Genomic DNA, 15,932 nt, shown 5'->3' with positions numbered 1-15,932 from the left:
ATGTCATCTTTTGATTTAAATATGATAATAGTATCATAAGCTATGATTATCGTATCGCATATCTTATATATGTTTTTCCCATAAGAAAATCCTTCGTACTTCTCTTGATAATATTACTAATCTTTTTAGACATTTGCATAATGGTTAGAGAGTGAATAGGATAAATTTGATCAAACATGGTTTACTTACATGAGAAAGCCTAGAACCATCATGAATTTGAGATCACTATAGATTTTATCTCTAATTACTAGTATATTTGTTCTAATTTGCATTGTGTTATGAGAGTAACCGAACAAAAGGTGTGTGGCTTACACATCAATAGAATAAGGATTTTGCCACTTACCTTTGGTTGGTCTCGACCTATACTACAATGTATGTGGACCAATCGATATGTGCAATGGATTGCTTAATATAGTAACATCAGATTATAGATTTACTATAAAAAGGTGGATGAATTGTTGTGATTTCCATTCTAATAATTTTTTATTAAATCACAAGTTTATTTCATACTATATTTAAACAATCAAAAATTCTGTATAAAAAGGCTTATTTGAAATCTTTAAGCATCATTCACTCAAGATGGCAGCCACACGCTTGGTTATCATACTAGCTATCCTTGGATGTCTTTATACTCTTAGTCATGGTTAGTATCCTTGTTTCAATTATTATTGGATACTCTAGCATTTTTATGTTAAGTGGTCTTAACATGCTCATTTAATCAAACGAAGTAAATATAATTTAAAAGATGATCAATAACAATACTTGCTAATATTCTCTTAACAAAAAAAGAAAATGAAATATTTTTCTTATACTAATTTGGTTTTACTTTTTGTTGTTCTAAAATTAAAGGTCAAGATATTGAAAGGATGGAAGAGGGCAACAAAATAGTGGTAATTCCATGTGTGGAATTCAAATGCGACGATATTCAATGCATGTGTTGTGAATATGATAATAAATGTTATCGAACATGGAAGGCTTGCCAAATTAATTGTGTTCCCCCACCGGTCCACATCCCATAGTGACCACTTGTTTGTTTTACTTCATGTTATTGTTTGAATAAAATTCTCATATCAAGCTTTTCTTCTTTATCTCTAAACTATGTGTTGTTTGTTTTATTTATTATGTTCGGTAACATATCAAATGTAGTACCACTAAAAGGTACATTTTAGTCATGCACAATAAATAAAGAAAAGTCGAATAACGATAACATAATCTTAAAAGCGATTCAAGTTTTATTATGAAAAAAATAAAAAAAATATATACCACAAATCAATTTTTTATTTTTTAATCATCAAGATAATGTTAGCAAATCTTATATTATAGTTGTCTTTCAATTTAATAATTAAATAATGTCCAATATTGTTTTTCAAAAACGGATAGATTGTAGCCTTCTCTTATAATGTCCAATATTTGAGGACTAACCTTCTCTTATAAATTAAGATTATAAATTTTTTTACTGATAATCCAACCGTTGAACTCAATTGTTGGCTTATATATATAATTTTTTAATAAACTCAAAAATATTCCTAACACAATCTAGTATTTCCAATTATCATCATTTCATTTATTATAGCCATGTAGGTATATTTTCTAATTACACAAAAAAGCCCCATACTTCTATGATAGTATAACAATCAAAGCAGTAAAATGTGGAATGAGAAAAAAATCAATGATTTATTAAGTAGTAAAATGTGGAGATTATGGTTTTGATATTAGTAGGCCAAAGCAATTAAGATCACAAACAACATGGTTTATCTAAAATATCTCCCGTTTTAGTTAGCAAGTTTGTCCTGATTCCTCAACTTCCAAACATTAGAAAGGATGAAATAAAGGATCGAAGATGCTCACTCTTCTTCACACAAGGAATGATGACTATTTGTTTCAATTTTATTATTCACCACCTTAACGGCACTAACATCCAACCTTTTCATGTTCTGAGCTTTATTTTATATAAAACATATATCATTAATCAACTCAGATTTTGATTATATAACTGATAAAATTGACGAACTTAATGCACAAGACTTCTTCCAATATTGGGTGTGAAAGATAATTTTTTATTGTATTGATAGAGTTAAGCAATTAGACTTTTTTATGTACTAAAATATATTTATAAAATAGAAATATAGTGTTATATTGCTAGAGATATTATTGATTCTAATATTTTTTTTCCCTAATAGCAAGTTGTCCTGATTTAAGATACCATAATCAAAAGTTATACAATAAAAATTCATGACAAGAAATTAATTGCTCTAAAGGTGATGGATAAAAAACTATTTTGAGTATTATAAACTGTATGTAAAGAAAAGAAGCATATAAGAAAAATTCTACACCTACTTAATGTAAGGTGGATAATTGATGATAATTATCTTCCTTAATTCTCTACTTACCTTTTCTTGAAAAAAATAAATATATTACTAAAAAATTATGTTATTTAAACATATTACTCCTTGCAAAATTGGTCAACTAGTTGACAAATTCATTCACCACTTTGTAAATATGCATAATATTTATTAGTAATGGATTCATTACATCTATACTTACACTTAAAAGCTTCCATGTTTTCTTGGTCCTATTTTGAAAGATTCTTATTATTGTTTAATCCTAAAACTTCACGATGAATAATAACTCAATAGATGAGTTGAAAAGATTAATCTTTTTTTTAGTAAAATTATAAATAATCAAGTCAAAATGATTTTTGAACTAATTGAATATGGATTGATACACATTCACCATTCTCTATTTATGAAATTTTAATGGCTTTTGAAAAAATAAAAATAAAAATAAAAAAACCTAGACTCGATGGATTCACTATTAAATTCTTTTGGGTTGTTGGGAAAATATCAATATGAACATTTTTTATGTATTTAATGGATTTCATAAAGATGGCAAGCTTATATCAAACTGAGGTAAAGTTGTCCTTATTTTTGTTCCTTCAAAAAAATGATTAGCTCTTGGTATGATGAATTTCGTTTTGTTACTCTTTATCATATCCTATACAAACTCTTGGCTAATTTTAGTTCAGATAATAAAACCTTTATTAAATATTTTGATAAATAAGAATAAACTTCTTTTGTCCTAGGTATGAATATATACAATAGCATTCTTTAAGCTAATAAACTTTTTCTAATATATGGCTAGATCAAAATATTAAAATCTCCTTATTCTTAAAAAAAATTGACTTAGTTAGGGTTTATGATAGTCTCCAAGGGAGTCCTGATAGGGATTCTTACCTGCATAATATATTTGACTTAGATAAAATTTTAAAATAAGATCTCAACTTTCCAATAGATGAAAGCTAATTATTTCCTTGTAGCTCGAAGAGACAATTCCAAATTATATAAAACTCTAATGGATACATTAAAATATAATAATTTGATTTTCAACCTATTCGTTAACTAGGTTAAATCAAATATCTTTTCTAATTCTCATTGTGAGGGCTCGATAAAACAAAAATCTGTGAGCACCTAAATCATTTCTACAAGTAAATAGGATCTTTTGTTATAAAAATATCTTATTAATAATTGTCAAGTCAATCGTATTAACAAAGCTCTTTAAAAGATTCAAGATAATTAAAAGGCACTCTCACTCAAGCTATGAAGGATATCATGATTAACTCAATCAATAACTCTAAAAAATTTACTAGATGCTTTAGAGAATTGACTCTATCTTTTTACATTCTTTAGAATTTTAATTAATTCAGTCATCAACTTTAACCTCTGTCACCTTCTCGTAAATTATAAAATATCAAATAAAACTCTAAAACAAATTACTAATGTCACCTTTTGATTTAAATATAATAATATCCTGAGCTATTATTGTCGCACATCTTATCTACTTAAATTTTAGAAAAAATTCCTTCATACTTTTCTTGATAGTATAAGTAATCTTTTTAGACATGCACATAATGTTTAAAGAGTGAATAGGATAAAATTATATTATGTAGATGATAATTATCTCCCTTAATTTTTCACTCACCTTTTTTTCAAAAAATAACATAAATATATTCTTTCAAATTTATATTATGTAAATGTATTACTCCTAGCAAAATTGGTCAACCTATTGGCAAATCCATTATCCACTTTGTATATATGTACAGTGTTATGCTTAATATTTTTTTAATAATAAATTCATAGCATCTATACAAAAGCTTTCATGCTTTATCGGTCCTATTTTTAAAGATTTTTATTATTGTTGAATCCTAAATCTTCATGAAGAATAATAACTTAACTGATGAGTTAAAAAACTAATTTTTTAATAAAATTATAGATAATTGAGTTAAAATAATTTTTGAACTGATTGAATATGGATTGATACATATTTACTATTCTCTATCTATAGAATTTTAGTAGCTTTTAAACAAATAGGAAAGGCAAAAATCTGGTCTCGATGGATTCACTATTGAATTCTATTAGGGTTGTGGGGAAAATATCAATGCAAATATCTTTGATGCATTTAATGGATTTCATAAAGATGGTAAGCTTATATCAAACAGAGGTAAAGCTATCCAAGTTTTTTATTCTTTTAAAAAAATGATTAGCTCTTGGAATGACAAATTGCATCTCATTACTCTCTATCATATCCTATACAAATTCTTGACGAAAACTTTAGCTCAAAAAATAAAACCTTTATTAAATAAGTTGGTAATCAATAACAAACTATTTCCTGGTACATATATACATGATAATTTTCTAAAAGCTAATGAAAATTTTTACTATATGACTAAATTAAAATACAAAAATCTTCTTATTCTATCAATTTGACTTAGAAAATGTTTATGATAAAACCCTCTATGGGAGCTATTATTAGGATTCTTACCTTTATGATAAAATTTGTAAATTAGATCTCAACTTGCATCAATTCACCAATATTTTTCCATCTTTTTAATTGGTTTGTGCATGGGTGATTTCCTTTGTGATATTACACAAGGACATTCACTATCTCCATATCTATTTATTATTATGTAACAATAATACCTTACTAAACTTCAAATAGATCAATGCAAACTGAAGCAATTATCACTAATTAAAGCCCATGGAATTCCAAATTATGTAAAACTCTAATGGATATTTTAAAGTACAATACTTCCATTTCAAACCTATTTGTTGACTACGTTAAATCAAATATCTTTTTTAATTCCCAAGCTTTGGTAAAACAAAAATTTTATGAGGATCTCATTTGTTTCTATAAGTAACTAGGATCTTTTATTACTAAAAGATATCTATCTTGTTGACAATTGTTAAGTCAATCTTATTGACTAAGCTCTTAATATGATTCAAGATTGGTTCAAAGGCACTATCACTTAAGTTAAGAAGGATGTCACGATTAACTCAATCAATATCTCCACTTTAACATGAACAATAAAATATCGAATAAAACTCTAAAAAAATTACTAGATTTTTTAGAGAATTAACTCTATATTTTTTACAATCTAATGAATTATAGTTAATTTAGTCATCAACACTAACCCCTCTCATCTTATCATGAATTATAAAATAGTAATTAAAACTATTAAACAATTTACTAATGTCAAATTTTGATTTACATATGATAATAGTATTCCAATATATGAGTACTATATTGTATGTCTTACTTTTAAATAAGAAAATCCTTCCCATTTTTCTTAATAGGATTAGTAATCTTTTTAGACATTATTCACATAATTTTTAGAGAACAAATTTGGGAAGTGAATAGGACAAAATTGATCAAACTCATTTTACTTGTATGATTTCAAGCCTGCAACTATCAAGAAATGTAAGAGCACTATAAATATTATCTCTAATTACTAGTATATTCATTCTAGTATTGTATTATGGGTCTAACTAGAACAAAACATGTGTGGCTTATAATATCAATAGAATAAGTATGTTGCAACTTGATTTTGGTTGGGCTCTACCTATACCACCCAATGTATCTGGACCAATCTCATTTTGATATGTGGTACAATGGATAGTTTAACATGATAAATCTTTATTATAGATTTACAATAAAAATATAGATGAAGTAGTTGTGATTTTCCTTCCAATAGTTTTTAATAAATCATAAGTTTATTTCATACTATATTTGAACATTCGGATTTTCTAAATAAAAAGATTAAATCAAAATATTGAAACATCATCCACTCAAGATGACAACCACACACTTTTGTTATCATATTAGTGATACTTAGATGTCTTTATACTTTTAGTCATGGTAAACGTTACTACACTAGTTATTGTTAGACTCTCTAGCATTTTTATTTTGATTAAATTCAAAATGAACATGTGGTTAAGTAGTCTTTCCTTTAATCAAATGAAGTAAATATAATTTACAAGTAGATCAATGTCACTATTTGCTAACCTTTTCTTAACGGAGAAACAAAATTATCTACTAATTTGGTTTTGTTTCTTCTTATCCTAAAATTAAAGGTTGAGATATTGAAAGGATGGATAAGGGAAATGAAATAGTGATAATTGCATGCTAGAAATTCACATAAGACATTGGTGTTAAATGCTATTGTTGTCAATATGATCGTAAGTATATTCCAACATGAAAGTTTTACCAATAAAATTATCATCCCCCAACACTCTACAATCCTTCATGTTATTGCTTGAAAAAAATTATCATCTCACACATTTTTCTTCATCTCCAACCTATATGATGTTTGTTTTATTTGAAATGTTTAGTCATGTATAGAAAGTTGATCTATGATAACATAATCTTAAGAATGATTCAAGATTTATTATGAAAACATTAAAAATCAATTTATACCACTTTTTTTTTTATCATCAAAGTAATGCTAGAAAATCTTATATCATAGTTATCATTCAATTTAATAATAAAATAAGTATCCAATGTTTTCTTTCAAAAAAAAAAGAGACATTTACATTATTTTAGAGAACAAAAACATCATATTTTTCAGTGCATAAAAATAATTTTATATTTGAGGACTAATCTCCCCTTAAAAATTAAGATTGTAAAATATTTTATTGATGATCTAACTGATGAACTCAATTATTAGCTTATATATACAACTCTTTAATAAACTCAAAATATTTTTAATATAATAAGTGGATTTCATAAAGATGATATGCTTATATCAAATTGAGGTAAATCGGTCCTTATTTTCATTCATAAGAAAAGCAATAGTTCCTGGGTCCTATTACTCAATAATATCTTATCCAATTTGTTAAAACTTTAGCTAACAAAATAATTTTTTTTATTATATAAGTTGATAATCAAGAACAAACTACTTTGGTCTCATATATGAATATACACAATAACATTCTTATAACTAATTAACTTTTTCACTGTATAAGTAAATCAAAATGTAAAAATCTTTTTATTCTAATTGAACTTAACTTATCTAAGGTTTATGATAAAGTCTCTAGTCGAGATATTATTGGGATTTTTACCTGCACTATAAATTTGACTTAGCTACCAAATTTATAAATTGGATCGCAACATACATCAATTCACCAATGGTTTTCTATCTTGTTAATGGGTCTATGTCTAGTTGGTTTCTTATCAATTATTATATTAGATAAGAAGATATTCTATCCCCATATCTACTTATTGTGTAACAATTCCTTAGTAGACTTCTCAAAGATTAATGCATAGTGAAGCTATTAACACCATTCAAAATCCATAAAATTCAAATTTCCCATTTTTGCTAATTACTTCTTTTTTTCTAGAAGAGGTAATTTTAAATCATGCAAAACTCTAATTAATACTCTAAAATACTACATTTCCATTACCAACCTAAGCATTAACAAAGCTAAATTTGAAATCTTTTTAATTTCCACCATCAAGCTTTGGTAAGACAAAAAATATATGAGGATCTAAACCTCATCTATTAGCATCGATACTTCTTGACATTAATCAATTCAATTTTAGTGTCAAAGCTCATAACAAGATTCAAAATTGGTTCACCTAAGCTAAGAAGGATATTATGATTAACTCAATCATTAATTTCATGCGTTCTCACCTTGTCATGAATCATAAAATACCAAATAAAACTCTAAAAATATACTCTATATCTTCTCACATTCTCATGAATTATAATTAATTCAATCATTAACTATATATCTTCTCACCTTCTCATGAATAATAAAATATCTTATGAAACTCTAAAATAAATTACGACCATCTCCTTTAGTGTTATCTTTCTTTTTGTTATAAGAAATCTTTCATATTTTTCTTGATACTATTAGCAATCTTTATGAATATTCACATAATGTTTAGAAAGTGAATAGGATAAAATTGATCAAACTAATTCTACTTATATGAGAAATGAGAAAGCATAGAACCATCAAAGAAATTTAAGACCACTGTTGATATTATTCCCAATTACTAGTATCTTCTTTATTGTTGGTGTTGTACCGTGGGTGTTGCGATTTAACTTGGGTTGAGCTCCCCCTACACCTAATGTAAGTTTAGCTTAATATGCTAATCTTATATATTAGATTTACAATAAATAGGGTGCTGAGCTAGTCATGATTTCCTATCCAATAATGTTTTTTAGGTGAAAAATGGATGTATCTAATTTTATTTTGATTTCACTAAATCGTAAGCTTATTTCATATTGTGAACATTCAAAAATTATATATAAAAAGGTTAAGTTTGACCCTTGAAACATAATCTACTCAAGATGATCGTCACACGTTTAGTTATCATGCTAGCTATTTTTAACTGCTTTTATACTCTTAGTGATGGTAACCATTTCACTACACTAGTTGTTGTTGGTCCCTTTAGCATTATTATTTTTGCTAAATTCAAAGTGAACAAGTGATTAAGTGGTTTTAACATGTTCTATTAGTCAAATATAAACAATATAATTTGCAAGTAGATCATTGACATTAGTGACTAATATCATGTAATCCATATATATATATATATATATATATATATATATATATATATATATATATATATATATATATATATATATATATAAGCTATTGTTGCAAAAAGTATGATCCTTGCTACTGTTGTACAGCGGAGGAGCCGCATCACCGTGAAATATGTCAAGCATATTGCCTTCGCTGCGATCCCTATTGCTATTATCCGCCTCCATTCTCAAAGCTCGACTAGCTTTTTATATATCTTTCCTGCAATAAATACGGTTTTCTTCTTCCCTTCTTAATTCTTTGTTGTTTCTGTGGCACCGCTACGATGCGCTTATAATGGTTCACATCATAAAGACATGCATTGATGGATGAGACATTTTTAGAGAACTCTTCGCAATTCCCGGTGAAGGATGGCGTTTTGAACATATCTCAACCTCATGAAGACGGCAGGTCGGAAGCAGAGATATTAATTGGGGAGGTCTACTGCGTAAGGGAGCAGCTCTCTCCTCCTGAGGAGGACAGATGAGTTGTGACCTAAGACGTTCGTCTCTCCTTCCCGACTCAACTTCAGCTTTAGAATTGCTACCCATTCCACAGGTCACCCTCACATAAAGACTTCCTGTTGTGACGGTGTGAATCCGGGAAGAAAGAGCAATGTGAAAGACAACGCAATAGAAACAATACGAAATATACAAGCCAGAAGTAATCGAGTGGAAATAAAACCAAAAGGTATCAACAGTTCTTTCCAGAGGCACCCAAACAGTCGAGCTCGTCTGTCAATTCTATCCCACAGGAGGATGCACCGCAAATCCATAGAACGAAGATTTTTCTACGATCCCTAATGTATTTGTGTCTTAAAACTCTTGATATTTGAATCTTGGGCGTAGGTCTTCATGACATGGTAGTAATGCCGTGATAGAATAAAGGACAAGCATTTAAATCATACAAGATCAATTTCCAGCTAAATGTGCAGACTGGAGACATACAAGACGATCTTGGTGAGGGTTAACAAAAGTGTAGATGGAGTCCAAAATGAAGCCTGAAACTTGAGGGGCTAGAAGCAAAGCTACTCTCAGTTAATCTGGCCTCCTCGACCTTCACTTGGGCGTGGCCTTCTTGGCCTTCTTGAAGCCAGAGCGGTCTTTACATCGGCTCCTTCTTCCTTCATTTGTATCTCAGATAATTCATGATTCAAGATTAGAAAGGCACCAAGTAATAAACTACTAGATGATGTGCAGAGTGACGCACAGAGAGAGAGAGAGAGAGAGAGAGATTACTTACAATGGAGTCATCGCCATTCTCTTCTTCTGTAGAAGGATCCTGAGGTTCATCGGAAGAAACGGAGCAGCCCAAGCAACGAGCACAGGCACTTACGATGTAGAGCAGCAAAGAGCAGGGATGACCAAAGCCAAAGGGTACCTCACTACAAGAGGATTCTTCCATTTCTTTGGGCACTTTAGGTCTCTCTCTCTCTCTCTCTCTCTCTCTCTCTCTCTCTCTCTCTGCTTTCGGCTTTGGTGTTCCACCACTGAGCTCAGATTTATTGCAACAGGGATCAGAGTTCATGTTCAGTGACCTATGTAGCCTTGTATATTCTTCTATTACATTCACACATACATATACGTACGTCAAAGTTGATACGTATTTTACGTTAAACGTGAAAGTTTACATACATCCCAAGAATCTCATGGGACATATATAGTACCTTCTTTTCCAATAAATCTCATACATGTTAAACTTTAGCATGCATGTGGTCATTGATCAGGTGGAGCACAATGTACACATCCAGTATAAACCTGCGAGAACTAGACATGATTGAGATACTTGAAATGCAGTGGAGATGTCCAGGTAAATTTGACCCGATCTTGTAAATGGCTGTGGCAGAGACTGGCCACGTAATCTCTGAACAGGTAAACATTTGGCCAACGGAGACAAGCAATAAACAGCACCTCTGCAACCACACCTAACCCATTAAAGAATGTCCTCCAACTCAGATATCCACGGTATAAATGTCGCATGGAATAATAAATAAGCTCTGCTGCAGCATTATTTAATCCTATATAGCAATCAAGGTTGACCAAATCAAAAGGTTCATTAAGCCACTATATATATAAGAAAGGCATGATTCAAGTGACGAAGTCCATTATACTATTTGTTTCCTCCATCATGTAATCGCACGTCACTGCCAGTTCTTCCCTCGAAGATGTTGCTCTCATCGAGTTCAAAGGAGTGCCTATCAATAAACCGAGAAGCAGTCGTGGCTTCATGGATAACCTTGCATTTCCTGGGATCTTTAAATGGTTTCTCCGATGCATCAATTGGCAGCAACGATGCTTATGCCACTGGTAAAGTGGGTAAGCTCAAGTTGCTCAAGATAGAGACTTAGACATGTAAGTAACTGTTGATCTCAAATCAAAGAAACAATGTTCATTCTTCACGAGCAAGCTGAAATAGGAACAGTACAATTCAGCTTAGCTTGCAGGCAGATTTTAGAATGATACGCTGCTTTCTACATTCTTGACAGCAAATTTGCTGTCGGAAGTTCTCCAAAAGGATTAGTTTTAGTACACCAAGTCTTTACTAAATCTATTAAGGAATATTGACAAGATCTTTTGGGTTAATTTTGTTTGTTGGTCAAAATACTTGTTATAATGTTTTCCACTGATAAGTTATTTAAGTCATAAATCTTATTTGATCTAAATTATTGATCAAAATATTTAAAATGAGACTAATAATAATATATTCATTTATAAGTTAATCTTAATCTTATCCACTTCTAATATAGAATTAATCAGAGATATTATAACTATCCACTTCTAATAATAATATTCTAACCATTTTATTTTATGCTTAGGTTAGATAAGAAAAAATTTAAATAAAAAAGTTCATCAAAAAATAAAAATTTCCATCAACCACATAATGCTTTGGAATCATTTATTCTAACATAATAGATGAGATCATGTTGACTTAAGGATTGATGAGGACTCATGACTTTTTAACATTGTGTCAATTGGAATCAAATGGTGTTTTTAGACGCCTCTTTTGGCTTGTAGTGCCAAGAAAATCTACTTTAGGTATTTTAGGCCCACAAAGAGTTGTAGATGTATGTTTATACGAAACTTATGTTGGATTCCAAATCTCTTAAAAAGAAGAAAAAGTATTCACTCTAATTAAGGACTTTAACCCTTTAGCCTTCGTGTGTGGGATCCTTCGTGGAGCACTCGTGCCGACGCGGCATGTGACGTGAGGGAATAAAAAGAAAAGGCGGCTTCTACGCGCACCCACGTGGTGACTGGAGAGAACAACATGGGACCCAATGTGAGGCGCGTAGAGCAGCAGATGGATAAGAGAAAGGGCATTTTATTTGGGTTCAAAAAGCGACTGGGGGGTCCCACTCCGAAGCGCGGATCGAATAGCGCCACGTCATCAACGTCGCGGGTTGACACCACCACGTGTACTGGTCGTCGATCCCTAGATTTTTATCGATTTATTTCTCACTTGATAAGAAGATAGCTACAAAGAAACCAGAAAAGATTCACCCAAGATCTGCCCTTCCTGTGAGTCCCACATTAAATTCAAATCCTTCTGCGGTCACAATGAAGGGATGGGAGGAGAGTACGTCGTTAAGAGTGACTAAGGAATTGATGTAGTCCGTGGAATCACATTTAAGCACCCTACGCAACTCACACGGACGTCGTCGCCGCACGTGTTTCACAAAAAGCAACAATTTCCTATCAGCTTCTGCTTACCCGCTTGTCTACCTACCTTTTGATTGGATTGACTGCGAGGCCCGGTATAGGTCCAAGAGACAGGTACGCCAGCAGTCGTGATAACGTACCGTTGCTCGCCGTCGACCTTTCCCTTGCCAATCGAAGCCCCACAGGGAAGGCAGTCGCTCTCAACAGGGATCCACGTGTCACCGTGTCTCTTTCTCTCCGTGGGCCCCATGGATAAACCGCGCACAGCTCGGACGCGTCGTCTGACCGCGACTGGGGACGCCCGCGTGAGCCGCGGTTGGGGCCTTCTTCCTGCCTTCCCCCTTGCGAACAACGAGAAGCATTCGATCCAACCGCGTGCACGCGCCCCTTCCAGCCACCTTCTCCGTCGCCGCAACATATAAATCAGCTCGACCCATCGCCATATCCCATCATCACCAAATCAAAATTCTTGAGCTCGAGTTGCAGACGAACGAAGGAAACCCCCGCCGCCACTGGGATCATTCATGACCACTTATCAGACTCCTACGCCTGTCCCAGCCGCCTCGTTCGACGACGACCTCTTCTCCTATTACTACTCCTTTTTCCACGACCCCGCCACCGCCATCCTCCCCGATCCTCAACCCCATTCCGCTCTCCCCCTGGCCATGGAATCCAATGTCAAGAAGCGCCCGCGAGCGGATGACTTATCCCCCAGCCGGCTCGTTGCCATGAAGCCCTTCGCCTCCTCTTCCCCCCCGCACGCCGACGATGACGCCGCAGGGGAGGAGCCACAGGCTGCGCCGCCGCCGCCGCCGTTGCAGCCCGGGCAACGCCGGCTCTGGGTCAAGGACCGGTCCCGCGACTGGTGGGACCGGTACAACCATCCGGACCTCCCGGACGACGAATTCCGGCGCGCCTTCCGGATGTCCCGCGCCACTTTCGACTTCCTCTGCGAAGAGCTCGGCTCCGCCGTGGCCAAGGAGGACACGGCGCTCCGCTCTGCCATTCCCGTCCGGCAGCGCGTTGCCGTGTGCGTGTGGCGCCTCGCCACCGGGGAGCCTCTCCGGCTTGTCTCCCGGCGCTTCGGACTTGGTATCTCCACCTGCCATAAGCTCATTCTCGAGGTCTGCACCGCCATCCGGAACGTGCTTATGCCGCGATCGCTCTTATGGCCCGGCCCATCCGATGCGGCCGCCGGAGCTGCGCGCTTCGAGGGCATCTCCGGCATCCCCAATGTCGTGGGTGCCATGTACACAACTCACATCCCCATTATCGCCCCCAAGATCGGCATCGCCGCCTACTTCAACCGCCGCCACACCGAACGCAACCAGAAGACCTCCTACACCGTCACCATTCAAGGTGTCGTCGACCCCGACGGCGTTTTCACCGACATCTGCATCGGCTGGCCCGGGTCGATGCCCGACGACCAGGTGCTCGAGAAATCGGCATTGTACCAACGCGCCAACAGTGGCTTCTTGAACCACCAGTGGATTGTGGGCGGCGCCAGCTACCCTCTGCTGGACTGGGTGCTGGTCCCGTACGCTCAGAAGAACCTGACATGGGCGCACCACTCCTTCAACGAGAAGATCGGGGAGGTGCAGCGGGTGGCAAAAGAGGCCTTCACCAAGCTGAAGGCACGGTGGGGATGCCTGCAGAAGAGGACCGAAGTGAAGCTGCAGGACTTGCCGGTGTTCCTCGGGGCATGCTGCGTACTTCACAACATATGCGAGATGAGGAAGGAGGAGATGGTCCCGGAGCTGCGGTTTGAGCTGGTGGACGACGAGATGGTGCCGGAGAACAGCCTCCAATCGATGAGCGCCATGCAGGCTAGAGATAGCATTGCTCATAATCTGCTGCACCATGGCCTTGGTGGAACAGCTTTCTTGTAGGACCTGTTACAATCCAGCAATCTGCTACTCTCTTTGGTTCCAAAGATGGAGAAGCGACAGTCCAGTTGCTTTTGGTTTCAGTTGAAGATAGAGAAATGAAAACCTATGGACAAGGAGTACATGTTCCTGGGTATAGCACACAAGGAAAGACAGAGTAGCTGTTCTGATTTGTTGATCAAGCATCTTGATCCAAGTTGGCCATTAAAAGGCAAAATTGCTTGAGCTTCCCAAATGTAAGTGCCAATTGTGCAAGGATCTGAATTCATCTTGTGTTGCACAACCTTTGATTCTGGTGTTTCACTGCAATGGGAGGTATAAATATTGTGGTGTTGGAGAATTAGACTGGAATTGACTTGGTTTTCTCTGTTGAGCAGCTAGCTATCTGTTCTTGCTTGTGCAAGTTGATTTGAGCTTTTGCAACTTCAATTGTATCTTGAAACAGCTGGGAACATCAGCTAATCTGGTTGGGTGGCACAAGGAAATGCGACCATATAAATCTGGGAAATTAATAATTTGGCACAAGCTAAATCCGGTTAGCTGGAACATCAGCTAATCAGGTTTTCAGAGACAATAATAATTTGGTTTCGACATGAGCTACTTCACACTGTCATGACTTCAGCAATCGCAATGGAGAATTGTGTCTCTACTGAGATTAAGATCATGGATGGAGATTCTCTGTGATATTTAGCCCAATACATTACCTGATGATGAAAAAGTGCAGGACATGCCTGCTAAGACTCATTACGGTAATGCTCTGCTTGCAAGAACAGGGTGAACACTATATGGTGAAACAAGAAGAAGGTAACAGCAATCCTTTTAGTATGCTCCAATATCGACTAGCAATTCTAACATCTTCGACATGTAATTTTCTGGATTCTCCATGGATCGAGGACAATCTCGAGTTCCCAACAGTCCTCAGACCTGTCCGGAGAAGCACTAGTATCAAGCAGAATATGTCAGTCAACTGCAAAATTGATGTGGCAACCCCATGATAGCAGTAGATCAGGCTTGATATGTGCTTAGAGGTTGTAGATAATTAGGACAGCAGCAGCAGCAGAAGATACGGAAGGTAGGAGATCAGTGTTTGTCGAAAAACGAAGTCGTAAGGAGCAGAGGATGGTAACATGCAATTCCTTGGAAGAGAGCTCCCATGGCAGCAGGGAGAAGTGAGTTTCTCATTCAAGTAGCAGAGGAGAGGAGAAGGATAGCCTTCTAGCAGTACTGTGCAAGACCTGCAGCATGGCAATGTAGTAGTAGTATTTAGCATGGGATTAGTAGTCAATTCTAATATTGAATCTAATGTAATGACTAGAGACTTCTATATTAGTTTATAATCATTCAGATAAACATAGTCTTAGTTACATCTTTCTCTTTCTGCATTGATGATTTAGATTAGCTAATAGCAATTCTAATTATTTTTTCCTTTGGCAGGCTTCTATAGGGGAAGATGGAAACTACATCAGCTGGATGAGGGAACATTGTAGTCTGATTATTGATACCATTTTATGAGAACAGAT

General features: G+C 34.8%; 1 protein-coding gene across 1 annotated transcript; it reads left to right on the top strand.

Annotated features, from left to right (window-relative positions):
* Positions 1 to 12,967: 12,967 nt before the first annotated feature.
* On the top strand, positions 12,968 to 14,763 carry LOC135674426 (protein ALP1-like). The gene has a single exon (XM_065184260.1). It carries the CDS (start codon positions 13,051 to 13,053, stop codon positions 14,413 to 14,415), a length of 1,365 nt encoding a protein of 454 aa, XP_065040332.1. The 5' UTR covers positions 12,968 to 13,050; the 3' UTR covers positions 14,416 to 14,763.
* Positions 14,764 to 15,932: the final 1,169 nt, after the last annotated feature.

Source organism: Musa acuminata, chromosome BXJ1-5, assembly GCF_036884655.1.
Source record: "Musa acuminata AAA Group cultivar baxijiao chromosome BXJ1-5, Cavendish_Baxijiao_AAA, whole genome shotgun sequence".
NCBI classification, from domain to species: Eukaryota; Viridiplantae; Streptophyta; class Magnoliopsida; order Zingiberales; family Musaceae; genus Musa; species Musa acuminata.
Note: the sequence above shows the minus strand (reverse complement) of the source record. Positions and strands in the feature narration are given on the sequence as shown.